A 27,026-nucleotide genomic window follows, 5' to 3' on the forward strand; every position below is an offset into this window, starting at 1 on the left:
TAGAAGCAACTTTGGCAGTGATTACATCCGAGTCTTTCTGGGTAATTCTATAATCTTTGAACACTTGGAGTGTTCAAAATTTGCTCAATATTCTTTTCAAAATTCTTCAAGCTCTGTCAATTTGGTTGTTGATCATTGATAGACAACCATTTTCAGGTCTTGCCATGGATTTTCAACTAGATTTAAGTCAAACCTGTAACTCAGCCATATTCAGTGTCTTCTTGGTAAGCAACTCCCATGTAGATTTGACCTTGTGTTATTGTCCTACTTAAAGGGGAATTAATCTCCCAGTGTCTGTTGGGAAGCAGACTGAACCAGTTTTTCTCGAGGATTTTGCCTGTGTTTTGCCTCCATTCCATGTATTATTTTTGTTTTATCCTAAAAAAACCCACCACTTAACAAAAACAAGCATTCCCATAACATGATGCAGCCACCACTATGCTTGAAAATATGGAGAGGTACTCTGGGATTTGCCCCAAACACAACAAAGGTGAATTGCTTTGCCACATTTTTTACTGCATTACTTTAGTGTCTTGTTCAAAACAGGATGCATGTTTTGGAATATTTTTATTCCGTACAAGCTTCCTTTTCACTCTGAATAAGGTTTAATATTGTGGATGTTGTTGATCCATCCTCAATTTTCTCCCATCACAGCGATAAACTCTCAACATTTATTTCATTTTTCGCCAATTTCGTGATATCCAATTGTTAGTCTTGTCCCATCGCTGGAATTCCCGTATGGACTCGGGAGAGGCGAAGGTCGAGAGCCATGCGTCCTCCAAAACACGACCCCGCCAAGACGCACTGCTTCTTGACACACTGCTCGCCTTACCCAGAAGCCAGCCACACCATTGTGTCGGAGGAATCACCGTACACTAGGCGACTGTGTCAGTGTGCATGCACCCGGCCCACCACAGCAGTCACTACAGCACGATGGGACAAGGATATCCCGGCCGGCCAAACCCTCCCCAAGCCTGGACGACGTTGGGCAAATTGTGTGCTGCCTCATGGGTCTTCCGGTTGTGGCCGGCTGCAACACAGCCTGGTATCGAACCCTGATCTGTAGTGACGCCGCTAGTACTGCAATGTCACTTGGGAGGCCTCTATAACTTTAAAAAAAATCACCATTGGCCTCATGGGGAAATCCCTGAGTAGTTTCCTTCCTCTCTGGCAACTGAGTTGGGAAGGATTCCTGTGTCTTTGTAATGACTGGTTGTATTGATACACCATCCAAAGTGTAATTAATAACTTCACCATGCTCAAAGTGATATTCAATGTCTGCTTTAAAGTTTTTTTTTTTTTTTTTACACCCATCTACCAATAGCTGCCCTTTGCGAGGCAACCTCCCTGGTCTTTGTGGTTTCATTTGTTTGAAATTCAGTGCTTGACAGAGATGAGGTAGACATGAAAAACTTATGTTAAACACTATTATTCCACACAGTGGGAGTTCATGCAATTTGTGTGACTTGTTAAGTATATTTTTACTCGTGAACTTATTTAGGCTTGCCATAACAAATGGGCTGAATACTTATTGGCTCAAGATACTTCAGCCTTTTTTAATTTGTCATTTAAAAAAAAAAAAATTGAAAAACCTAATTCCACTTTGACATATGCGGTATTGTATCTAGGCCAGTGACACAACATCGCTATTGTATCTATTTTAAATCCAGGCTGTAAAACAACAATGTGGATAAAGTAAAGGGCTGTGATTACTTTCTGAGGCACTGTATGTGCACTACCTGTTGTCTGAATGGAAAATAAAAACATACATGTCTGTAGTAAATGCTGTTTTAGATCCCCCCCCCTCCTTCCTTGGTAGATATCATATTTTTTGAATATGGTGTCATGAGATCAATTATAACATGTACATGTCACATTATGATATGTATTAAATGTTAATGTGTGCATAGCCCTGCACATGCACTGATTAAAATCAAAGTGTTGAATTTATGTGAAAGACAGGATTCTTGTGCAGTAGCCATGGACATATACTCTATGTCCCGCCTACGAGGCGTGGTGATGTATCGTCTTACCACAGATGCTGCATTGGTGGAAGTATCAAACGGCGGCGATCCGGTCCAGGCCATGGGGTAGGTAACCGCAGTTACATGAACTATTTACTATCAGTAAATTAACCATTTTGAGTAATTATATAATTTTTTTGTCGTTATATTGTAGTCACTGTTGCGCGCCTGCAGACCAAAAAGCACATTGGCAGTAGCCTAGTGAAAAATAGATGTTTGCGAATGAACAAATCGCTCTCCTATGGAATATCGTGTGTAGGCTTTTTTTTTCTTAGTGTGGTGATTCGAGACGAATACGTTCTATAAATTCATACAGTTAGGATTTTATTCACTTGGAGGGGATTTAATTGTTGAAATATGAATGCCCAGAAGTTATGTTGAGCGCTGGCTACAATTTAATTCAAGGTAGCTGTGTTTCTCAAATTAGTAAATGGATTTACATGCTTTGCCGTCCGATGTGGCTCATTTACAGCCCCACTGTCTTCGGTAAATTATCAACGCTCACTAGGCTACATGTGAGGTTATCATGGTTTATAAAATGATTATTAATACCCGTTTCACAATTTGTCCAGGTTTCTGAAAATACAGCGTTAAGAGCAGGAATGTTAAGCTATGCATTGTGGCTGCAGCCCATTCTGTCTTAATTACACTGGTCTTACAAGGTGGTGGTGGTCAGCAGTAATTGATACATTGTTACAAATGTATCCAGCTGCCTTGTGTGACACACTGAAACCACCCTCATCTGTCTGAGGGGGGGGGTACTCTGTCCCCATCATTCTACAGAAGGTCGATATTTGTCCTCCTGCAAGCTGGGGACGTGTCACTCAGTAACCTATCAGATCAGGTACCTACCTACCTGAGCCAGAGCCAGGATCATGCATGAGTCCTGAAAACAGGATTAACTCATTTTCCTGTACCATAAGATAACTGTAACATTGCCACTCAGTATTTGTAGTTAGGGCCAGTACATGGTAGGCTATGGGGTCTTTAGGATCAGTTATCTGAAGTCTCTCCTAACTTTTACAGATTAGGTACGTCAGTGGTTGCTTGAGTAGCTGAGCTCCTCAGCAGCATCACCAGCAGACAGTATTATCCTTTATTTTAGTCAGGATGCCTTTTGAAAATGTGTATTTTTGTCTTGCAGTTTTTACATTCCCACATCAATAAGAATTGCAAGACAGAATCCCTCTGTCTATAAAATAAGAAATTCAATACACTCAAATGATGTCAGTTAAAAGCGTTCTGCAAGATTGAAACCAATCTGAGATGCAATTAAAACAGTTTTAGAAGGAATGTCTGCATGAAGGCAGGTTGTCAGTATTTGACTGGTGATTAACACCAAGAAAAGGATAAAGGGAACTTCTCAAGGAAGGTATTTTATAGGGGTGGAGAAGCATTAAAGGTGGAATGTTTGACTATATTTTACAGTTCCTCTAATGATACTTTCCCACTGTTAGGCTTTGCACCAGTGTTTGACCCAAAGATGCCTTGACAGTTTCTGTCTTTACAGGGGAACTGATGCCATGGTCTGAAACGTGAGATTGAGAGAGTGAGTGAGGTGCCCACTCAACGCTCCAACAGGTGAGGATGGTCGCCATATCTTGTTAAAATGAGACCCAGGATGAGAGGAGAAAACATAAACAATGGCACCCACTTAACCTCTGGGATATTCGGGACGGTAGCGTCCCACCTCAACAACAGCCAGTGAAAGTTCAGGGCGCCAAATTCAAAACAATAGAAATCTCATAATTTACATTTCCTCAAGCATACAGGTATTTTACACCATTTTAAAGATAAACTTTTTGTTAATCCAGCCACAGCGTCTGATTTCAAAGAGGCTTTATGGTGAAAGCACACCAAATGATTATGTTATGTAAGCAGCTAAGTCACAGAAAAACACAGCTATTTTTCCAGCCAAAGAGAGGAGTCACAAAAAGCAGAAATAGAGAGAATTCATCACTAACCTTTGATGATCTTCATCAGATGACACTCATATGACTTCATGTTACACAATACATGTATGTTTTGTTCGATAAAGTTCATATTTATATCCAAAAATCTGAGTTTACATTGGCGTGTTATGTTCAGTAGTTCCAAAACATCCGGTGATTTTGCAGAGAGCCACATCAATTTACAGAAATGCTCATCATGAATGTTGATGAAAACACAAGTGTTATACATGGAACTTTAGATACACCTCTCCTTAATGCAAACGCTGTGTCAGATTAAAAAAAAATATTTTCTGAAAAAGCACACCATGCAATAATCTGAGTACAGCGCTCAGACAACAAAACAGCCAAACAGATATCCACCATGTTGTGCAGTCAACAGAAGTCAGAAATAGCATTATAAATATTCACTTACCTTTGATCTTCATCAGAATGGAATCCCAGTTCCACAATAAGTGTTTGATTTGTTTGATAAAGTTCATAATTTATGGCCAAATACCTCCTTTTTGTTTGCGTATTTAGTACACAATCCAAACTCACGACGCACAGGCAAGTCCATGCGAAAGTTCAGACAAAGTTATATTACAGTTTGTATAAACATGTCAAATGAAGTATAGAATCTTCATAAATCTTCGATATTGTTCCAACCGGAGAATTCCTATGTCTGTAGAATTGCAATGGAACGCAAGCTAACTCTCACATGAACGCGTGTGGTAAGTCTCTGCCAGACTTCTGACTCAATCCCCTCTCATTCGCCTCCACCTCACAGTAGAAGTATCTAACAAGGTTCTAATGACTGTTTACATCTAGTGGAAGCCTTAGGAAGTGCAATATGACCCCATAGATACGGTGTATTTGATAGGCAATGAGTTGAAAAACTACAAACCTCCTGGTTGGATTTCTTTCTCAGGATTTTGCCTGCCATAAGAGTTCTGTTATACTCACAGACATCATTCAAACAGTTTTAGAAACGTCAGTGTGTTTTATATCCAAATCTACTAATAATATGCATATATTAGCAACTGGGCCTGAGTAGCAGGCAGTTAACTCTGGGCACCGTATTCATCCAAGCTACTCAATACTGCCCCCAGTCCAAAAGAAGTTAACAGTTAATGAGATTAGCATTGCCGACTTGAGAGATTTGCCTTTTGGCATTAGAGAAGAGCCCTGGCTGAGATTCTTCTTCAAATGTGTGGGGGAAAGTTGTGCTAGGATGGAAAAGGAGTAGGGCTTTTTGTTTTGAATTCACATTGAACACGATGGCTGTCTAGACTGCATAGTCCTTGTTATGGGCAGAGGGAGAAGCCTACTAAATTAAGAATGTCTCTCTCAGGCTTTACTGGGCATCTGTTTTCAATTCCCTCCCTTATTGCCCAGGCACATAGGTCCTGACATGTACTGACTGTCTGATTCGCCTCCTCCAACCTAGACACACACACACACATACTGTTTCTCTTAATTACATTTACATTTAAGTCATTTAGCAGACGCTCTTATCCAGAGCGACTTTCTTAGCCTTGTCCTTCATGTACTCTGGTTTCTTATTGGTGCTTTGTCGTTTCCTCCACCATTGTGGCTGTAAGCACATGGCCCTCTGTCAACTACTGGAATTCTGAGTTAGTATTCAGACGGTATCCTTACTATGCTGGACTTAGTGTTTCATGCCATGCATATTGTTCCCCATGTAGAATATTGACTCAGCTCTTAATTATTTCCTTAATTTAAAATTAAATGATAGATATCAGTCATGTTTGCTTGCTTTGGTTCAAGAATTTCATTGATACCCTAATTTTTAAAGATTTTTGTAGGGCTAGTCAGTGAACTGAGAAAATTAACACCATTCTTGCCAGCTCTAGGTACACTCTGTGTGTGTGTGTGTGTGTGTGTGTGTGTGCACACACACAATTATGTGGACCCCTTCAAATGAGGGGATTTGGCTATTTCAGCCACACCCGTTGCTGACCGGTGTATAAAATTGAGCACACAGTGATGCAATCTTCATAGACAAATATTGGCAGCAGAATGGTCTTACTGAAGAGCTCAGTGACTTTCAACGTGGAACTACCGTAGGATGCCACCTTTAAAAGTTAGTTAAATTTCTTCCCTGCTAGAGCTGCCCGGTCAACTGTAAGTGCTGTTCTTGTGAAGTGGAAACGTCTAGAAGCAACGACGACACAATCGCAAAGTGGTAGGCCACACAAGCTCGCAGAAAGGGACAGAGACTGTCCGCAATAGGCCGAGAGAGGCTGGACTGAGGGTTTGTAGGCCTGTTCTAAGGCAGGTCCTCACCAGACATCACCGGCAACAACGTTGCCTACAGGCACAAACCCACCGTCGCTGGACAAGACAGAACTGGAAAAAGTGCTTTTCATTGACGAGTCGTGGTTTTGTTTCACCAGGGGTGATGGTCGGATTCGCGTTTATCATCGAAGGAATGTGCGTTACACCGAGGCCTGTACTCTGGAGTGGGATCGATTTGGAGGTGGAGGGTCCTTTATGGTCTGGGGCGGTGTGTCACAGCATCATCGGACTGAACTTGTTATCATTGCAGCCAAGCTCAACGCTGTGCGTTACAGCGAAGACATCCTCCTCCCTCATGTGGTACCCTTCCTGCAGGCTCATCCTGACATGACCCTCCAGCATGACAATGCCACCAGCCATACTGCTCATTCTGTGTGTGATTTCCTGCAAGACAGGAATGTCAGTGTTCTGCCATGGCCAGCGAAGAGCCCGGATCTGAATCCCATTGAACACGCCTGGGACCTGTTGGATCGGAGGGCTAGGGCCATTCCCCATAGAAATGTCCGGGAACGTGCAGGTGCCTTGGTGAAAGAGTGGGGTAACATCTCACAGAAAGAACTGCCAAATCTGGTGCAGTCCATAAGGAGGAGATGCATTTGTTGTTCAGTTGTTGAATCTTATGTTCATACAAATATTTACACATGTTTAAGTTTGAAAATAAACACAGTTGACAGTGAGGGGACATTTCTTTCTTTGCTGAGTTCAGATGACTCTGTGCTTCCAACTTTGTGGCAACAGTTTGGGGAAGACACTTATCTGTTTCAGCATGACAATGCCCCCGTGCACAAAGCGATGTCCATACAGAAATGGTTTGTCGAGACCAGTTTGGAAGAACTTGACTGGCCTGCACAGAGCCCTGACCTCAACCCCATCGAACACCTTTGGGATGAATTGGAACGCTAAATGCGAGCCAGGCCTAATCGCCCAACATCAGTGCCTGACCTCACTAATAGGGGGGACTCAATATTAATGCCCATGATCCTGGAATGAGATGTTAAGTAGGTGTCCACATACTTATGGCCATGCAACGTATCAGAAGTCCATTCACAAAGTGGAGCTGACAGCTGCAGTACCATTTGTACTGGACTTGACTAGTGCTGTGGCTCAAACTGTTATCGTAGAGGTTCCTTTGTGGAGACTAAAGTCAGCGGTAGAGGTCTTCACAGGTCCAACTTCCGAAATGGACCTGGGGTTTTCCCGCCCTGAGCAGATATAAATAAATGTTTTGAATATAGACCTGTTCCGAACGGACACGGGGACAACTAGACCCGTTCCGTATAGACCGGGTTGGATCCATACCCAGTCCGATCTGAGTGAGGGAAGCAGCAGAATTTTTATTTTTTTGAGCTACTGATAACCAGACCTGAAAGCGCAAGAGGGAGAGAGAGGTGCCGCTCTAGGAGGCAGGGGAGCTGTCGTTCTGTGAACGTACTGTGAGCGAGTGGCACAGGAGCAGGAAGGGAGAGACTAGAGACCGCAACCAATCAAGTGGACTCACGCTATAGTAGACTAATAGCTCCTGTAACTTGGTTATTTATCATCCAATATGATTGCTCAGTACCTGTCTTCACTGCGTCAAACCGGGAAATGCTAGTTAAGCTAGGTAACGTTTGCTAGTTAGGCTAGTTGAGGCTGCAGTGCATGTGCTTTCTCATCCTACAGTTACACAACAACTCCATTCAGAATATTAAGTAGCCTGTAGCCTCTCCTTCTCTTTGAACTTTTAATTCCTTCATTGTAATTCCATCTTCCATTGATTAGATACAGTGGGGCAAAAATAATTAATGAATTTATTTGCAAATTATGGTGGAAAATAAGTATTTGGTCAATAACAAAAGTTTCACAATACTTTGTTATATACCCTTTGTTTGCAATGACAGAGGTCAAACATTTTCTGTAAGTCTTCAAGGTTTTCACACACTTGCTGGTATTTTGGTCCATTCCTCCATGCAGATCTCCTCTAGAGCAGGGATGTTTTGGGGCTGTTGCTGGGCAACACAGACTTTCAACTCCCTCCAAAGATTTTCTATGGGGTTGAGATCTGGAGACTGGCTAGGCCACTCCAGGACCTTAATGCTTCTTACGAAGCCACTCCTTCATTGCCCGGGCGGTGTGTTTGGGATCATTGTCATGCTGAAAGACCCAGCCACGTTTCATCTTCAATGCCCTTGCTGATGGAAGGAGGTTTTCACTCAAAATCTCACGATACATGGCCCCATTCATTCTTTCCTTTACAAGGATCAGTCGTCCTGGTCCCTTTGCAGAAAAACAGCCCCAAAGCATGATGTTTCCACCCCCATGCTTCACAGTAGGCATGGTGTTCTTTGGATGCAACTCAGCATTCGTTGTCCTCCAAACACGACGAGTTGAGTTTTTACCAAAAAGTTATATTTTGGTGTCATATGGTCAGATGAAATTCTCCCAATCTTCTTCTGGATCATCCAAATGCTTTCTAGCAAACTTCATACGGGCCTGGATATGTACTGGCTTAAGCAGGGGGACACGTCTGGCACTGCAGTATTTGAGTCCCTGGCGGCGTATTGTGTTACTGATGGTAGGCTTTGTTACTTTGGTCCCAGCTCTCTGCAGGTCATTCATGAGGTCCCCCCGTGTGGTTCTGGGATTTTTGCTCACCGTTCTTGTGATCATTTTGACCCCACGGTGTGAGATCTTGCGTGGAGCCCCAGATCGAGGGCGATTATCAGTGGTCTTGTATGTCTTCCATTTCCTAATAATTGCTCCCACAGTTGATTTCTTGAAACCAAGCTGCTTACCTATTGCAGAATCAGTCTTCCCAGCCTGGTGCAGGTCTACAATTTTGTTTCTGGTGTCCTTTGACAGCTCTTTGGTCTTGGCCATAGTGGAGTTTGGAGTGTGACTGTTTGAGGTTGTGGACAGGTGTCTTTTATACTGATAACAAGTTCAAACAGGTGCCATTAATATAGGTAACGAGTGGAGGACAGAGGAGCCTCTTAAAGAAGTTACAGGTCTGTGAGAGCCAGAAATCTTGCTTGTTTGTAGGTGACCAAATACTTACTTTCCACCATAATTTGCAAATAAATTCATTAAAAATTCTACAATGTGATTTTCTGGATTTTATTTCCTTCTCATTTTGTCTGTCATAGTTGAAGTGTACCTATGATGAAAATTACAGGCCTCTCATATTTTTATGTGGGAGAACTTGCACAATTGGTGGCTGACTAAATATTTTTTTGCCCCACTCCTAACTTTTGCCACACATGGAGGCTCTGACTGTAGCCTATTGCCACTTTGACTTATGATTGGCCAACAATAAGCTACACAGGTCACACTCCACTCTCATGAAAAAGCAAGAGCAGCAGCATAAATAATACAATTTCTCTTTCTACTGCAGCGGTCTCGTTCGAATCTGTACGGCCGTTCTGGACAAGTCGGTTAAAATTACACATACCCGAGACCTGTGAAAATCAAATCAGACCCGTGACATTATTTAGAATTCTGGATCCGGTCCTGCATTGGGTCTTGAGTGTTCGGGTACAGGTGGATGGATCTGTGAAGACCTCTAGTCAGTGACTTTCGGACTGGGAATGGACGATTGTGTCTGAAATGGCACCCTGTTCCCGATGTAGTGCACTACTTTTTACCAGAGCTCTAATAGGCCCTAGTTATTCCCATTTGGGACTGGGAATGGACTTCTCTTATTTCTACCCCCAGACAATGGCAGCATTGTGGCCCAGATGATGTGTCATGGCAGGAGTTCCTGTCTGGCAAGGTTAAGTTAGCCATTACATGTGCCTTGTCTTCCGGCGTCTATTTTCATGTTGTTGTTGTTGATGTTTGGCCACAAATGCACTGACGGTGGGGTAGTGTGTCAAGAAAAACATGTTGTCTGTGAAATGAAAAAAATATAAATTACTTTGAGAATTTAACCCTCACAAAGAATCCCCAACGCTTTTGATGTGTTCTTATAAACCGTTTGTGTAATTGTATGCAGCAGTGAAACATGGTTCATTAGCATATGCTTTTGTGTGTAACAGTGTGGTTAACTTTACAGGTCTGTTTTTCTTGTTCTTTCATTTGTAGATGTGGTGGGTTATAGTGAAGTCAGAGTATCTGAATGTGCTCTGATGAGCTGTCCTGCACTTGCCAGTCTTGGACTAAATTCTTCAAAGTATTTTTCTGCAGCTTTTTCACAGCCTGTTTAGGCAGCCTGTTGCACAATGCCCCATTCATCATTCCAAGCCAAGTCTCATCACTGGTTGTTTGACTTGGTGTTCTCATTTAGCTAAATCTTCCTATCCCCTATCCTTCCTACCAGGCAAGTCTCCTCATGTATGGATATTATTGCCTGATTTGAGAGAAGAGGAAATACTTTATCAAAAGGCAGTATTGAATTGGATCCAGCTTGTTATTAGAGGTGTTACGAATGGAATGACATTTTCCTCAAGAACGTAAACAAGTGTTTTCACAGACCATTTAAGAGTTGATCATTAGGTTACTACTGCACATTATGAATTTAACTTTGTCTTTGCAGTACAGGATATATTCAGTAGAATCAATTGATCATCAACTGAAATGCTTGAATTTATTAGTTCATGGTCCCTGAAATTGTTTGCTGTGAAAATATCCGTATTGAAACTCGGGTGTCCTCAGAGAACCAAGGCAAGCAAACAGACACTTTTAAACCATGTCCACACACCATCTGATCTCTAGCCAGAGTCGGGGCCGGATTACTGAACAGGCACGCAAAGAAAACAATTCTGAAGTTTTGGGGGGCCGAGATAGCATATGATAGCAAAATGTGTACAATTGCAGGAAATTAACTTTATAACTGCAATGTATTTCATGCCAAATGTGAACAAAAGCATGAACTGAGCTGTATAACAGCCCCCGGAGACAGGAGAGGGAAATCCCCCCACCCCTCCAAAAAGCCCCCTACCCTTCTCCCCCTACCGCCCAATACTCAACAAAAAATGTTGGTTACAGCAATTTGGCATCTGCCCAGTACAGTGACAAGCACTGCTTGATTATGTGTTGTGTGGTTCCCCAAGTAAAATGCCCGCTCTTGGCACTGATTTCTACTGCTTTGACGCGCACTCTCATCTGTCGTCACACGACGCCAGCCGAGTGCGGAGCAAAGTATCCCTGTGGATTTAGAATAGGGAGGCTAGCAGGGGTATACCTGATGCTGGTGCTGTTGTATCTGCAGTAGATCGGGGAGCTGTGCTAAACCAACCCCAGCCCACGTACAGGTTCTAGGGCTCCTGAGTGGGAGGACTGAGCCTGCCAGAGATGTGGATGTATGAAACTTGCTGTTTCTCACTACCCCAGATTGTGTGTGTGTGTGACTGCATTCACATTTTCTGTAAAGAAATGCGCAGAAAGATTCTCAGTCCGTAGGCATCTGAATACAATGTCGATGAATGAGAATGTTTTGATTTTTCTGGCAGTAACACCAGAGAATACCACCCTATAGTGGAGTTTCCCATATATTCATTTAGCTGCAGCTTTTAAAAGAATAGTGCAATGTTTTGGCAATTTAAGCTCTGTTTAAAAAAAATATAATTTGTTTTACTCATGGAGACCATTGTTATGTCTTTGCATGCAGTTTGAAGGAAGTTGCTAACTAGCATTAGCACAATAACTGGACCTCTATGTGAACAGCTAGCATGCTGGATGTCTACAGATGTGGTCAGCAACAGGCGAGGGGGATTTTTTGGTAAAAATATTAAAATCACCAGAAATTCAGGTAAAACTTTAGTTAATCTGTTCACCTACTATTCCAACGAATAAAAGAGCCATGTGATTGTGTCTTAATGCAATCGAGGTGTAAAATTATTACTTTCAAATACAATCTTTTTTTGAGTTTGGTGGTCAATTTGCAGTGTACAAATTATTATAACTGTTACGGACCCCCGACCATCCCTTCATCAAAAATTGTCCTGTGGCTGAATCAGTTGCCTACCGCTGGACTACAGGAACAGCTAGCATGTTAGCTTTTCCCATAAACTTCCAGTCATTGCGCTAACACTAGTTAGCAATGTCTCACGAAACTACCTTCCAACTTCCTTCAAATTGCACGCAGACAAGAATGGTATCCATGAGTTAGTGACTCTTTGTTAGTAGAAAAATGCTTAATTTCCCAAATTCTTGTACTATCCTTTGAAGATCAGTGACAAGTCACAATGTATATTTGTAGCAAACCGAGTGACCAGTGTGGTGAATGAGAGCCACAAGCAAACAGCCATTGCTTTCTCATCTCCCTATAGTGTAGTGGTGCTCATCTGTTATACACTGCTCAAAAAAATAAAGGGAACACTAAAATAACACATCCTAGATCTGAATGAATGAAATATTCTTATTAAATACTTTTTTCTTTACATAGTTGAATGTGCTGACAACAAAATCACACAAATGATCAATGGAAATCAAATGTATCAACCCATGGAGGTTTGGATTTGGAGTCACACTCAAAATTAAAGTGGAAAACCACACTACAGGCTGATCCAACTTTGATGTAATGTCCTTAAAACAAGTCAAAATTAGGCTCAGTAGTGTGTGTGGCCTCCACATGCCTGTATGACCTCCCTACAACGCCTGAGCATGCTCCTGATGAGGTGGCGGATGGTCTCCTGAGGGATCTCCTCCCAGACCTGGACTAAAGCATCCGCCAACTCCTGGACAGTCTGTGGGACATGATGTCCCAGATGTGCTCAATTGGATTCAGGTCTGGGGAACGGGCGGGCCAGTCCATAGCATCAATACCTTCCTCTTGCAGGAACTGCTGACACACTCCAGCCACATGAGGTCAAGCATTGTCTTGCATTAGGAGGAACCCAGGGCCAACCGCACCAGCATATGGTCTCACAAGGGGTCTGAGGATCTCATCTCGGTACCTAATGGCAGTCAGGCTCGGCTACCTCTGGCGAGCACATGGAGGGCTGTGCGGCCCCCCCAAAGAAATGCCACCCCACACCATGACTGACCCACCGCCAAACCGGTCATGCTGGAGGATGTTGCAGGTAGCAGAACGTTCTCCACAGCGTCTCCAGACTCTGTCACGTCTGTCACATGTGCTCAGTGTGAACCTGCTTTCATCTGTGAAGAGCACAGGGCGCCAGTGGCGAATTTGCCAATCTTTGTGTTCTCTGGCAAATGCCAAACGTCCTGCACGGTGTTGGGCTTGTAAGCACAACCCCCACCTGTGGACGTCGGGCCCTCATACCACCCTCATGGAGTCTGTTTCTGACCGTTTGAGCAGACACGTGCACATTTGTGGCCTGCTGGAGGTCATTTTGCAGGGCTCTGGCAGTGCTCCTCCTGCTCCTCCTTGCACAAAGGCAGAGGTAGCGGTCCTGCTGCTGGGTTGTTGCCCTCCTACGGCCTCCTCCACGTCTCCTGATGTACTGGCCTGTCTCCTGGTAGTGCCTCCATGCTCTGGACACTATGCTTGTACAGACACAGCAAACCTTCTTGCCACATCTCGTATTGATGTGCCATCCTGGATGAGCTGCACTACCTGAGCCACTTGTGTGGGTTGTAGACTCCGTCTCATGCTACCACTAGAGTGAAAGCACCGCCAGCATTCAAAAGTGACCAAAACATTTTAATATTTTTTTTATTTCACCTTTATTTAACCAGGTAGGCAAGTTGAGAACAAGTTCTCATTTACAATTGCGACCTGGCCAAGATAAAGCAAAGCAGTTCGACAGATACAACGACACAGAGTTACACATGTAGTAAAACAAACATACAGTCAATAATACAGTATAAACAAGTCTATATACAATGTGAGCAAATTAGGTGAGAAGGGAGGTAAAAGGCAAAAAAGGCCATGGTGGCAAAGTAAATACAATATAGCAAGTAAAACACTGGAATGGTAGTTTTGCAATGGAAGAATGTGCAAAGTAGAAATAAAAATAATGGGGTGCAAAGGAGCAAAATAAATAAATAAATTAAATACAGTTGGGAAAGAGGTAGTTGTTTGGGCTAAATTATAGGTGAGCTATGTACAGGTGCAGTAATCTGTAAGACGCTCTGACAGTTGGTGCTTAAAGCTAGTGAGGGAGATGAAGTGTTTCCAGTTTCAGAGATTTTTGTAGTTCGTTCCAGTCATTGGCAGCAGAGAACTGGAAGGAGAGGCGGCCAAAGAAAGAATTGGTTTTGGGGGTGACTAGAGAGCTATACCTGCTGGAGCGTGTGCTACAGGTGGGAGATGCTATGGTGACCAGCGAGCTGAGATGAGGGGGGACTTTACCTAGCAGGGTCTTGTAGATGACATGGAGCCAGTGGGTTTGGCGACGAGTATGAAGTGAGTATGTAATGTAATGTAAATGTAAGTGAGGGCCAGCCAACAAGAGCGTACAGGTCGCAATGGTGGGTAGTATATGGGGCTTTGGTGACAAAACGGATTGCACTGTGATAGACTGCATCCAATTTGTTGAGTAGGGTATTGGAGGCTATTTTGTAAATGACATCGCCAAAGTCGAGGATTGGTAGGATGGTCAGTTTTACAAGGGTATGTTTGGCAGCATGAGTGAAGGATGCTTTGTTGTGAAATAGGAAGCCAATTCTAGATTTAACTTTGGATTGGAGATGTTTGATATGGGTCTGGAAGGAGAGTTTACAGTCTAACCAGACACCTAAGTATTTGTAGTTGTCCACGTATTGTAAGTCAGAGCCGTCCAGAGTAGTGATGTTGGACAGGCGGGTAGGTGCAGGTAGCGCTCGGTTGAAGAGCATGCATTTAGTTTTACTTGTATTTAAGAGCAATTGGAAGCCACGGAAGGAGAGTTGTATGGCATTGAAGCTTGCCTGGAGGGTTGTTAACACAGTGTCCAAAGAAGGGCCGGAAGTATACAGAATGGTGTCGTCTGCGTAGAGGTGGATCAGGGACTCACCAGCAGCAAGAGCGACCTCATTGATGTATACAGAGAAGAGAGTCGGTCCAAGAATACCCTGTGGCACCCCCAGAGACTGCCAGAGGTCCGGACAGCAGACCCTCCGATTTGACACATTGAGCTCTATCAGAGAAGTAGTTGGTGAACCAGGCGAGGCAATCATTTGAGAAACCAAGGCTGTCGAGTCTGCCGATGAGGATGTGGTGGTTGACAGAGTCGAAAGCCATGGCCAGATCAATGAATACGGCTGCACAGTAATGTTTCTTATCGATGGCGGTTAAGATATCGTTTAGGACCTTGAGCGTGGCTGAGGTGCACCCATGACCAGCTCTGAAACCAGATTGCATAGCAGAGAAGGTATGGTGAGATTCGAAATGGTCGGTAATCTGTTTGTTGACTTGGCTTTCGAAGACCTTAGAAAAGCATGGTAGGATAGATATAGGTCTGTAGCAGTTTGGGTCAAGAGTGTCCCCCCCCCTTTGAAGAGGGGGATGACCGCAGCTGCTTTCCAATCTTTGGGAATCTCAGACGACACGAAAGAGAGGTTGAACAGGCTAGTAATAGGGGTGGCAACAATTTCAGCCTATAATTTTAGAAAGAAAGGGTCCAGATTGTCTAGCCCGGCTGATTTGTAGGGGTCCAGATTTTTCAGCTCTTTCAGAACATCAGCTGAATGGATTTGGGAGAAGGAGAAATGGGGAAGGCTTGGGCGAGTTGCTGTTGGGGGTGCAGTGCTGTTGACCGGGGTAGGAGTAGCCAGGTGGAAAGCATGGCCAGCCGTAGAAAAATGCTTATTGAAATTCTCAATTATGGTGGATTTATCAGTGGTGACAGTGTTTCCTATCTTCAGTGCAGTGGGCAGCTGGGAGGAGGTGTTCTTATTCTCCATGGACTTTACAGTGTCCCAGAACTTTTTTGAGTTAGTGTTGCAGGAAGCAAATTTCTGCTTGAAAAAGCTAGCCTTGGCTTTTCTAACTGCCTGTGTATAACGGTTTCTAGCTTCCCTGAACAGCTGCATATCACGGGGGCTATTCGATGCTAATGCAGAACGCCATAGGATGTTTTTGTGTTGGTTAAGGGCAGTTAGGTCTGGGGAGAACCAAGGGCTATATCTGTTCCTGGTTCTAAATTTCTTGAATGGGGCATGTTTATTTAAGATGGTTAGGAAGGCATTTAAAAAAAATATCCAGGCATCCTCTACTGACGGGATGAGATCAATATCCTTCCAGGATACCCCGGCCAGGTCGATTAGAAAGGCCTGCTCGCTGAAGTGTTTCAGGGAGCGTTTTACAGTGATGAGTGGAGGTCGTTTGACCGCTGACCCATTACGGATGCAGGCAATGAGGCAGTGATCGCTGAGATCTTGGTTGAAGACAGCAGAGGTGTATTTAGAGGGGAAGTTGGTGAGGATGATATCTATGAGGGTGCCCGTGTTTAAGGCTTTGGGGGGTACCTGGTAGGTTCATTGATCATTTGAGTGAGATTGAGGGCATCAAGTTTTGTAGGATGGCTGGGGTGTTAAGCATGTTCCAGTTTAGGTCGCCGAGCAGCACGAGCTCTGAAGATAGATGGGGGGCAATCAGTTCACATATGGTGTCCAGAGCACAGCTGGGGGCAGAGGGTGGTCTATAGCAGGCGGCAACGGTGAGAGACTTGTTTTTAGAGAGGTGGATTTTTAAAAGTAGAAGTTCAAATTGTTTGGGTACAGACCTGGATAGTAGGACAGAACTCTGCAGGCTATCTTTGCAGTAGATTGCAACACCGCCCCCTTTGGCAGTTCTATCTTGTCTGAAAATTTTGTAATTTGTAATTAAAATTTCTGAATTTTTGGTGGTCTTCCTAAGCCAGGATTCAGACACAGCTAGAACATCCGGGTTGGCAGAGTGTGCTAAAGCAGTGAATAGAACAAACTTAGGGAGGAGGCTTCTAATGTTAACATGCATGAAACCAAGGCTATTACGGTTACAGAAGTCATCAAAAGAGAGCGCCTGGGGAATAGGAGTGGAGCTAGGCACTGCAGGGCCTGGATTCACCTCTACATCGCCAGGGGAACATAGGAGGAGAAGAATAAGGGTACGGCTAAAAGCAATAAGAATTGGTCGTCTAGAACGTCTGGAACAGAGAGTAAAAGGAGGTTTCTGGGGGCGATAAAATAGCATCAAGGTATAATGTACAGACAAAGGTATGGTAGGATGTGAATACAGTGGAGGTAAACCTAGGTATTGAGTGATGAATAGAGAGATATTGTCTCTAGAAACATCATTGAAACCAGGAGATGTCATTGCATGTGTGGGTGGTGGAACTAATAAATTGGATAAGGTATAGTGAGCAGGACTAGAGGCTCTACAGTGAAATAAGCCAATAAACACTAACCAGAACAACAATGGACAAGACATATTGACATTAAGGCATCAGCCAGGAAGCATAGGAAGTGGTCTGTGGTCACCACCTGCAGAACCACTCCTTTATTGGGGGTGTCTTGCTAATTGCCTATAATTTCCACCTGTTGTCTATTCCATTTGCACAAGAGCATGTGAAATTTATTGTCAATCAGTGTTGCTTCCTAAGTGGACAGTTTGATTTCACAGAAGTGTGATTGACTTGGAGTTACATTGTGGTGTTTAAGTGTTCCCTTTATTTTTTTTGAGCAGTGTATTTCAGATGCTGTCAAGTTTCATTTTGGAGTAGAATGTATTTTTCAAAAGTCACCAGAAGTGACCTTCTCAGTCGTTCTAAAAAATAAAAAAAATCTCCCAGGATGCATGTGCCCTGACCCCCGCAGGAAAGAGCACAAACCTCACCCCCCTCCCCAGCTGTCTTTGCCACCGCTGCTGAAAAAATCCTAGAGAAAACTGCATCGAAAGACAGACAAAACAATGTGTGTTTTAACAAGACACGGGATGTTTTTCTTTGTCAAATCTGGTTGGTTTTAGTGCGTGTCTATTTCTGGCAGCGACAGAGCTGGAGTCTAGTTCAGGCTACAAGATGCATAATATCAGCCTGTTTTCTACTCGGTGGTGCAGGGCTTTGATGTTGAAAACCCCTGGGCACTGATATTTAGAAGACTTTTTCTCCCCATCGTTGGGCTTGTGCATCAGGCTGTTGAAATGTCCCTTTTGAAGTGGAGGTAGGTAATAGCTAAACAAAGTGTGGTGCTACCTACCACGGGTAATACATCTGAGGATTTAATGGCATTGATAGCTGATACCTTAAGCCACTGCATCTGTAAAAGCTGTCCTGGGCCCATCTTTTTACATTAACATGCCCTCTTAAAAACAACATTTTGTCATGTGGGGAAAGCTTTACCAAAGATGGGCTATGACAAACTGGACTGTAAATGAGACAAAATTGAGTGATGTTGTTGCTAAAATGTACATTTTAAGAGGAGTGTACTTGTCTGACCTTGTGCCAATGATAAGGATCAGGCTTTCTAGAATACTTTTCGACAGGCGTCATGGTGTTTTTAAGCCACAATTGGCTTTAACTATGAAATGTAAAAATTGCTGTCAAACCTTCATACCAACATAATGTGATCATGGTGACATATGTAATAATGTAACATGGTGGCAGACATGGGATCCCTATATCTAACAGTGTAACAGTAATAAAGGGCTCTCATCTTCTCTGTGATGTCTGTCCTCCAGGGGCGTGTGAGAGGACAGCAGCCATGCCACCCCACTCTGACATCGTCAAGGTGGCCATCGAGTGGCCCGGCGCCAACGCCCAGCTCATCGAGATTGACCAGGTCAGTGCCCGTCTACCCCCCTAAAGGACAAGACATACCAACATGAATGTCGGTCATGCGCAGTAGAATACCTGCTTGGTATCGGCGAACAGTGTCGATTCAACGTGTAGAATCGCCGGGAAATTAACAGAAAAATGAGAGCCGATGTTCTGTGGTCAGAGGCGATAGGACAGCCACTGTGCTCGGCTGCTGATTGTGTTGGTTGGTCTTGTCCTTAACAGCATCAATCATCCACTCTGTCTACTCAACCAAACATTTTATAGAAGTCTATTTTCCCGGTGCCGGAGACTTTAAACTCCAGAGACTCCATGTTAAGTAATTGTAGGGAAAAGACATCTACAGTATGTTTCTGCTCAGACCAGCATAAACTACTGAGATTTTGTTGGTAAGTCTAGCACATCTTTCGACTCTCAGCATGAACTGTAATGTATGTTGCCGACAATGACATGAAACTAAATCCATCAACATTTGTTTTCCACTGAATGCCAAGCTAGGCAAGGAATGAGAACCATTGTTGAAGTTACTTTAGGGCAGCGTTTCCCAAACTCTGTCCTGGGGACCAACAAGGGGTGCACGTTTTGGTTTTTGCCCTCGCACTACACAGCTGATTCAAATAGTCAAAGCTTGATGAGTTCATTATTTGAATCAGCTGTGTAGTGCTAAGACAACCAAAACGTGCAACCCTTGGGGTCCACAGGATTGCCTTTGTAAAGCTCTGCTATAGGGCCTTTTTATGACCAATCGGCAACTTTCCTGTGATTCCAGTGGCTTTGCAGAGTTTGACTGTTTTTTTGTTTGTTGTGTGTTTGCAGAAGAAGCCTCTGTCCTCTATCATACGGGAGGTGTGTGATGGGTAAGCACCAGGTCCACACCCAGCTGTTTCTGCTCACGCTGGAGATAATGGCCGCACTATGTTTATGACTGATTTATATATATATGTGTGTGTGATATGAGCACACACGTGAACGCACACACAGACACACACACCCTGCGTTCACTTATGTAAGATTAGTACTAGCTAGACAGACTTAGTTAGGGCCAAATGTATAGCAGGTCCATATTGAGAACACACAAAGGAACATTAGTAAGAGCCATTACACATGGACTGGATCACACATGAGTTTCATTACAATGACAGAATTCTTATTATAAAATGACTTCTTTAAGGGTCTATATATATCATAATATGTGTAGAAATGGAACAGTTTGTGCCTGTTGGAATACTGCAGAACGTTCTGCTCAAAATACAAAAAAATGTCATTTGAATGCTTTCTACATTCTTGCTCCATCATACCCATTGATTCACTATGCTATATTATCACACACGTTTAGAATGCTATTGCATTCAAAGATGTTGGATGTCATTCTTCACTTTTGAGGTGCAGATATTTCTACAATAACATACGAGGCATTTCAGTGTTATCTCCAGATACACATAAATGCTGTGGTACTCCACCTTCTGCTTGGCTCCCGAGTGGCGCTGCGGTCTAAGGCACTGCAAAGAGGAGTCACTGCAGTCCCTGGTTCGAACCCAGGCTGCATCACATCTGGCCGTGATTGGGAGTGTCCCATTGGGTGGCGCACAATTAGCCCTGCGTCGTTTGGGTTTGCCCTGGGTAGTCCGTCATTGTAAATAAGAATTTGTTCTTAACTGACTTGCCTAGTTTTTATTGCGCTTACTCACATACCACTGCCAATAAACACACACCTCTAGCCAATACACTAAAGGAGGTCTAATGGCTCAGATGGGGGCCAGACTTGAACTTTTAATGTGTTTATATACTTATGTCCCATTGCCTTTCCGTTTCCTCTCTCTTGTCTCCTGGTCCACCTTGTCTGGCTATTATTACTGAGACTTTTCCTAACTCGCTACTTCTCCTTATCCCTCTCTCTCCAGTGCTTCCTCCTACTCTCTTGCTCTCCCTTTCGCATCTGAATGTATTTTTTTCGCCCACTGAATATCACCCTGTACAATCTTCTCCATCTGCTCCTCTTGCAAATAGAAATGCTTGAGGCTCCGATAATGACTTTTATTAACCTTATGCACATGGTACGTATTTTCTGTAGGGTGGAAAAACAAATGCACAGCATTACAGTAGGTCTTATTGAGATACGTGTGGGTTTAGCTTCTGCCTGCCTCATGTTTAGGGAGGTCAGTGCACTCTGGTATTGAGTGGAAAATTGGTGAATTCGTTCACCTACTTTTCAATTGATTTTGTGCGTGTGTCCACAGCTGGTCTCTGTCTGGCTCTGAGCAGTTTGCCCTGCGTTACGCTGACGGTCCTCAGCTCTACATCACTGAACAGGTGAGCCTCAACACCTTGGCAGAATTCATTACTATAATACACTACGTGGTTCCTTAGTTAATATGTTACTGTTAGTACACTACATGACCAAAAGTATGTGGACACCTGTTCGTCGAACATCTCATTACAAAATCATGGGCATTAATATGGAGTTGGTCCCATCCTTTGCTGCTATAGCAGCCTCCACTCTTCTGGAAATGCTTTCCATCAGATATTGGAACATTGCTGCAGGGACTTGCTTCCATTCAGCCACGAACATTAGCGATTAGGGCTGGCTCGCAGTCGGCATTCAAATTCGTCCCAAAAGTGTTTGATGGGGTTGAGGTCAGGGCTTTGTTCAGGCCAGTCAAGTTCTTCCACACTGATGTCGACAAACCATTTCTGTATGGACCTCTCTTTGTGCACAGGGGCCATTGTCATGTGAAAACATGAAAGGGCCTTCCCCAAACTGTTTGCACAGAATTGTCTAGAATGTCATCGTAACCTGCAGCGCTAAGATTTCACTTCACTGGAACTAAGGGGGCTAGCCCGAAACATTAAAAAAATCCTACTCCACCAAACTATACAGTTGGCACTATGCATTGGGGCAGGTTGCATTCTGGCATCGGCCAAACCCAAATTTGTCTGTCGGACTACCAGATGGTGAAGTGTGATTCATTATTCCAGAGAATGCGTTTCCACTGCCCCAGAGTCCAATGGTGGCGAGCTTTAAACCACTCCAGCTGAAGCTTGGTGATCATAGGCCTGTGTGCGGGTGCTCGGCCATGGAAACCCATTTCATGAAGCTCCCAACAAAGTTATTGTGCCGTCTTTGCTTCCAGAGGCATTTTGGAAATCGGTCATGTGTGTTGCATCCGAGGACAGAAGATTTTACGCACTTCAGCACTCGGCGGTCATTTTCTGTGAGTTTGTGTGGCCTACCACTTCGCTTCTGAGCCGTTGTTGCTCCTAGACGTTTCCACTTCACAATAACAGTTGACCAGGGCAGAAATTGACTTGTTGAAAAGGTGGCATCCTATGACAGTGCCACGTTGAAAGTCACTGATGTAACGCTCAATGAGTGAATAGGTGTGGAGTCAGGCGCAGAGAGCAAAGGATGCGGAAAAAACGCGCTTTAATGTCCAAAAATAATCACAGGAACAAAAATAGTATACCAAACCAGGTATAACTATAGAACAAAAGTAACCTATCGTGAAAATACAAGGACAGCGAGAAACCCAAAAGAAAACACTAACCACTCTAACACATACAGATAAACAAGCCCGCACAAACAGAAGCGGGCTGAACAAACTTAAATAACCCCACCCTAACAACCAAACAAGGAACAGGTGAAACCAATTACACAAAACCAAAGGATCGGTGGCAGCTAGTAGACCGGTGACGACTACCGCCGAGCGCCAACCGAACAAGAAGGGGAGTCACCTTCGGTAATATTCGTGACAACTGAGCTCTTCAATAAGGCCATTCTACAGGCAATGTTTGTCTATGGAGATAGCATGGCGGTGTGCTCGATTTTTATACACCTGTCAGCACGAGTGTGGCTGAAAATAGCCGAATCCACTCATTTTAAGAGGTGCCCACATATTTTTGTGTATATATATTGTATGTCATATCACCAATATGAAGTTGTTGTTGTTGCTACAGCATCATGCTGTGGTAGTAGCAATGTTCACCATCTTTCTTTCCAGAGCCGTAGTGAAATGAAGAATGGGACCATCCTTCGATTAGCCATATCTCCCGTGAGACACTTTCTCTTCTTGTACATGCAGTTATTTTCATTTTTTTCAAGTAAATTACCAGTATTTCTTAAGTATATTTGATTAACTCTATATAGTGACTGCAATGCTCATAGTTTCACCAATGATAAACAGGGAGAGGCTATACAGACATGCCTGGTGCCCAAAATTGATAACCTATGTCGCGCAGTGAGAGTTGAGTGTGGACTAATGGATTCGGTTCAGTCAGTCATCCTGATGAGCCCTCCTCAGCTAGCTAGTTTATGCTTGTGGCTAGAAACTTCAGTGAGAATGTGAAACTTGTTTGCCGAAGTTGGGACTTGGGAGTGTTCAGAATTATTCCGTTTTTATTGGACTACAAAATCAACAAATGTGCTTTAGCTGCCTGTCACCCTTGGCTGATATTAGCTACAATATAGCTACTTCCCTAAAAATGAGTTACTGCAGGACAGCCAGAAGGTACCGACCCTACCTTTATGCTTGTTTACACTGAGCTGCACTGGGGTTGGAATGCAATCATGCTTACATTAAGACACAGAGGAGCCGGCATGAGATATGGGTCGAAAAATGTACCTCAATTCAGGGATGGGATATCAAATAAAAAATGTATTTGCCACTGTACTCCACACTGCCGCATAGAGAAGATTGAAATACTGCTGCTTTTCCCGGAAAACTTCCCTTTTTGTCCTCATGCTAGCTAGCAGTAGCCACCGCTGCCAATTTTGGAATGGCAGTGTCAGCCAATCAGCTCCTTTGTTGTTTGTGATGTATCATTCCATAATGGCTACTGGTAGCTAGCATGAGGATGCAAAGGGCAGTTTTCGGGAAAAACTTGCAGTATTTCAATCTTAGCAATGGAGCAGTGTAGGTAATTGCGTCGTCTCCACGGTGTCTTAATGTAACTATGAATGCGTTCTGACCCCAGTGCAGCTCAGTTTAAACGAGCGTAAGGGTAGGGTCTGTATCTTCTGGTAGGCTTGGGTGGTATATCATATCTGGTTATTTGGGAAAAAAACATGGGATGGTTTTTCAATACCTTCAAAATGATTTATTAGAGATTTTTGAATAAATCTGAATATTTGTAGCTACTTTTTAACTTAATACCTGCAGTCAACTTGTGCAATACTTTAGGAGATAAAGCAGGTTGTGTTCTTCATTTCACCTGTCACATTATTTTACATTATGAAGCTTACCGTAGTTTCTCAGAACAGTTGAGCCAGTCTTTGTAAATAGCACAACGGGAGACGGCGGGAGCTCGTGAGTCTATAGTGTTTTATATTGGCGAGGCTCTGTTGTGCAGTGTTCATGGGGTGATGACGTTACACTTGTATTCAATTCACTACTAAATGTTTGCCATCAGATATCTTATAATGGCTTTCTGCCAGAAGTCAAAGAGCTCTGGATGAGTTATCTGTACAGCTTACATTTTTCCTTATGCTTCCTACTAGTGTTTTTTAAAAATCCGTTCTTCTCCTCTGTGCTCCGTGTACACATTCTGCTCTTCCTTATGACATTCGGTAGCTACTAGCTATGCTTGTATAATTTATGAGCTGTTTTTTCCTGTCTTTGGGATTAGTTTATGTTCGTTTTCGCTCATTAGAATTTAGCTAACAGCGTCTTTGTGATTTCGCTATTAGTTTGTGCTCATTTTGTTAGCATTCTGGTAAGAGGCCCAATGGTCATCCTGATAGTTACAGCAAGTTATTTCTCGTGTAGGCTGCTATCCTACTCAAAAATATAATAGAGTATTGAACAAATTTGGCTAATGCCAGCAACGTTATACAGCTGCCCGGTGACGAATCTATTGCCCAGTGGGAAGCAACAGTGGGAAGCAGTGAAGCGCCTCGGTACAACATACAACACCGTTGCATTGGTCATTCACACCGGCTTACGTTAGCTAATTGGCATGTCACGGTGACATCCAGATTCCAGATGGTGACCAATACTAAGTTATTTATCCCTCGCCCATCAAAAATAAACACAACTTTCTTGTACAAGTTTTAACTAGCGCAGTGCTGTTGTTGCCAGATGGCCAGCATAAACTATCAAGCTGGAAAGGGCTTATCAGAACGACTGACTGAACTGAATCCATTAGTTTCCACTCTGCTCTCAGCTGAGTGACATGTCATCAAGTTGGGCACCCGACGTATCCGTATAGCTTCTCCCTAATAAACAGATCAAAAACATAGCAGCTGCTTTAGACTAACCCTATTGCTGACTTATACGTTTCAGTCGCTGCCGACATGTATGAAGATAATGTAGTCTTTGAGGTAAACCAGTTTTAAAAAAACTGTCAATAATGGCCAACATTGCCTTGCCTGACCCCCCACACCCACAATAGGCCCGTGCAGCACGGCAGCTCCTAGACAGGATCCAGTCTCATGGCATAGATGCCCGCTTGGAGGCCCTGAAGGAGCTGGCCAAGCTGTCAGCTGACCCCACCTTTGCCACCGAGTTCATCAACATGGAGGGCATCGGGACCCTGGCGCGCCTGGTGGAGAGCGGCACCCAGTGAGTCTCATGCAGTGTATGGTGAACTGCCACTAGACGCTGATCCTGGGTCAGTTTTGCATTTTCCCCACTAATGATTTACGGTAACAATTGGGCGAGGGGAAGCTGATCCTAGATCTCTACCTACGGGGAAACTTCACTCCGGAGCGAGTCTCATTATGGTCTCGTACAGACAGACAAACCATGTTGTAGGGTACATACCACACCACAGCCCTTGGGCTACTTCTACTGGCTACTAGAAGCCTTTCTGGATATGGTTGCCGTAGGCTAACACTGATTTCTCTATACTGATACCTTGCTGTTTGTGGCTGCAGTTGTCTTGCTTCTTTTCCCCATCAGTTGGTGAGTGTTGTCCTCTGACTCTGGTCTCCTCTCATCAGCTTTGGAGAGATGCTGGCCTTCACTCTTACTGCCTTCCTGGAGCTGATGGACCATGGAATAGTGTCCTGGGACCTCATCTCTCTGTCTTTCATCAAACAGGTCAGAATCCATACCTGCCTCAACTAAACAGTTCAGGCTGCATATATCGGAAATGCTATTCCCTATACAGTGCACAACTTTTGACCAGGGTGCATAGAGCTCTGGTTAAAAGTGCACTTCATAGGGAATACGGTGCCATTTCGTACGCAGACACTCTCAATGTAACACTTGTCATATAAGGAAGCCACTGTCAGATTCCTACACCATCCACAATGGAAGTAAGACTCAATGTATTTCTGACTTATTTTGATGGAACTTGGCCCTATACAGTGTGAACTATCTTTCTCAGTTTGAACACTGGTAAATGAGTTTGGGTGGGTTCAGTAGTTTGAGGCCTCTCTCGAAGTCCTCCCCCATGTTTTTTTTCTTCTCTTTTCTTTAATTACTTGACCTTCAACACCTCACTGGTTGCCAGAACTGAGTGGGTTGCGGTTACCTAGCAACCCCCCCATGTTATTTGGAGCTCTTTCAGTTGAATTGTCTGTGAAGTTTTCACCCTGATGAAGTCCTCTGAAGTGCTGCACAGCAACAAGCACTGTAGAATTTAGATACATCGTTTTCTATAGGCTGTGCATTTATGCACAAGTATGGATATTATTCCTTTTTTTGTCCACTGTATGTCATTTGATAGACCTACTTTTCAAGTCCTAGTCTTGAGTTTTCAAATCTACTTCCATAAACCAAGTTGTAATCAAGAAGACCCTAGATTTATGTGTCCATTTTAATGGAGTATTTCCCTCCTATCCTGTCTGGTCAGATTGCGGGCTATGTGAACCAGCCGATGGTGGATGTGTCAATCCTGCAGCGCTCTCTGGCCATCCTGGAGAGCATGGTCCTCAACAGCCACAGCCTCTACCACCGGGTGGCGCAGGATATCACTGTTGGACAGCTCATCGGACACCTGCAAGTGTGAGCACACACACACGCACTGGGGCCTCCCACATACAGCTATGTGGGGGATGTAGTCGAAGTTAGTGTGTAGAAATGTAGTGGCGTAACTTACTAATGTCGGTGGAATCAAACGTAAATGACGAGCCTTGCCTTGCTACGCAACCTTATGACTAAGCTTAGAAGTGTAGAACCCCAGAACCCCAG

At 43.7% G+C, this 27,026-nt stretch overlaps 1 protein-coding gene across 4 annotated transcripts in view; it reads left to right on the forward strand.

Moving 5' to 3' along the window:
* The first annotated feature begins 2,012 nt into the window (after window positions 1–2,012).
* LOC118388727 (engulfment and cell motility protein 2-like) overlaps window positions 2,013–27,026 on the forward strand; it is a 38,862-nt gene continuing 13,848 nt past the window's right edge. For 2 of the 4 annotated variants that reach the window (XM_035778129.2, XM_035778132.2), the window contains exons 1-9: window positions 2,013–2,090; window positions 3,535–3,605; window positions 18,798–18,898; window positions 19,711–19,751; window positions 21,132–21,204; window positions 22,893–22,943; window positions 25,282–25,451; window positions 25,832–25,931; window positions 26,689–26,840. In XM_035778129.2, the coding sequence (XP_035634022.1) occupies window positions 18,821–18,898; window positions 19,711–19,751; window positions 21,132–21,204; window positions 22,893–22,943; window positions 25,282–25,451; window positions 25,832–25,931; window positions 26,689–26,840 (665 nt within the window). In that variant the 5' untranslated portion in view covers window positions 2,013–2,090; window positions 3,535–3,605; window positions 18,798–18,820. The remainder of the gene's footprint in view (window positions 2,091–3,534; window positions 3,606–18,797; window positions 18,899–19,710; window positions 19,752–21,131; window positions 21,205–22,892; window positions 22,944–25,281; window positions 25,452–25,831; window positions 25,932–26,688; window positions 26,841–27,026) is intronic. The other 2 variants (XM_035778131.2, XM_035778133.2) reach the window with 1 other exon arrangement.

Source organism: Oncorhynchus keta, chromosome 10 (genome assembly GCF_023373465.1).
Source record: "Oncorhynchus keta strain PuntledgeMale-10-30-2019 chromosome 10, Oket_V2, whole genome shotgun sequence".
Taxonomy (NCBI): Eukaryota; Metazoa; Chordata; class Actinopteri; order Salmoniformes; family Salmonidae; genus Oncorhynchus; species Oncorhynchus keta.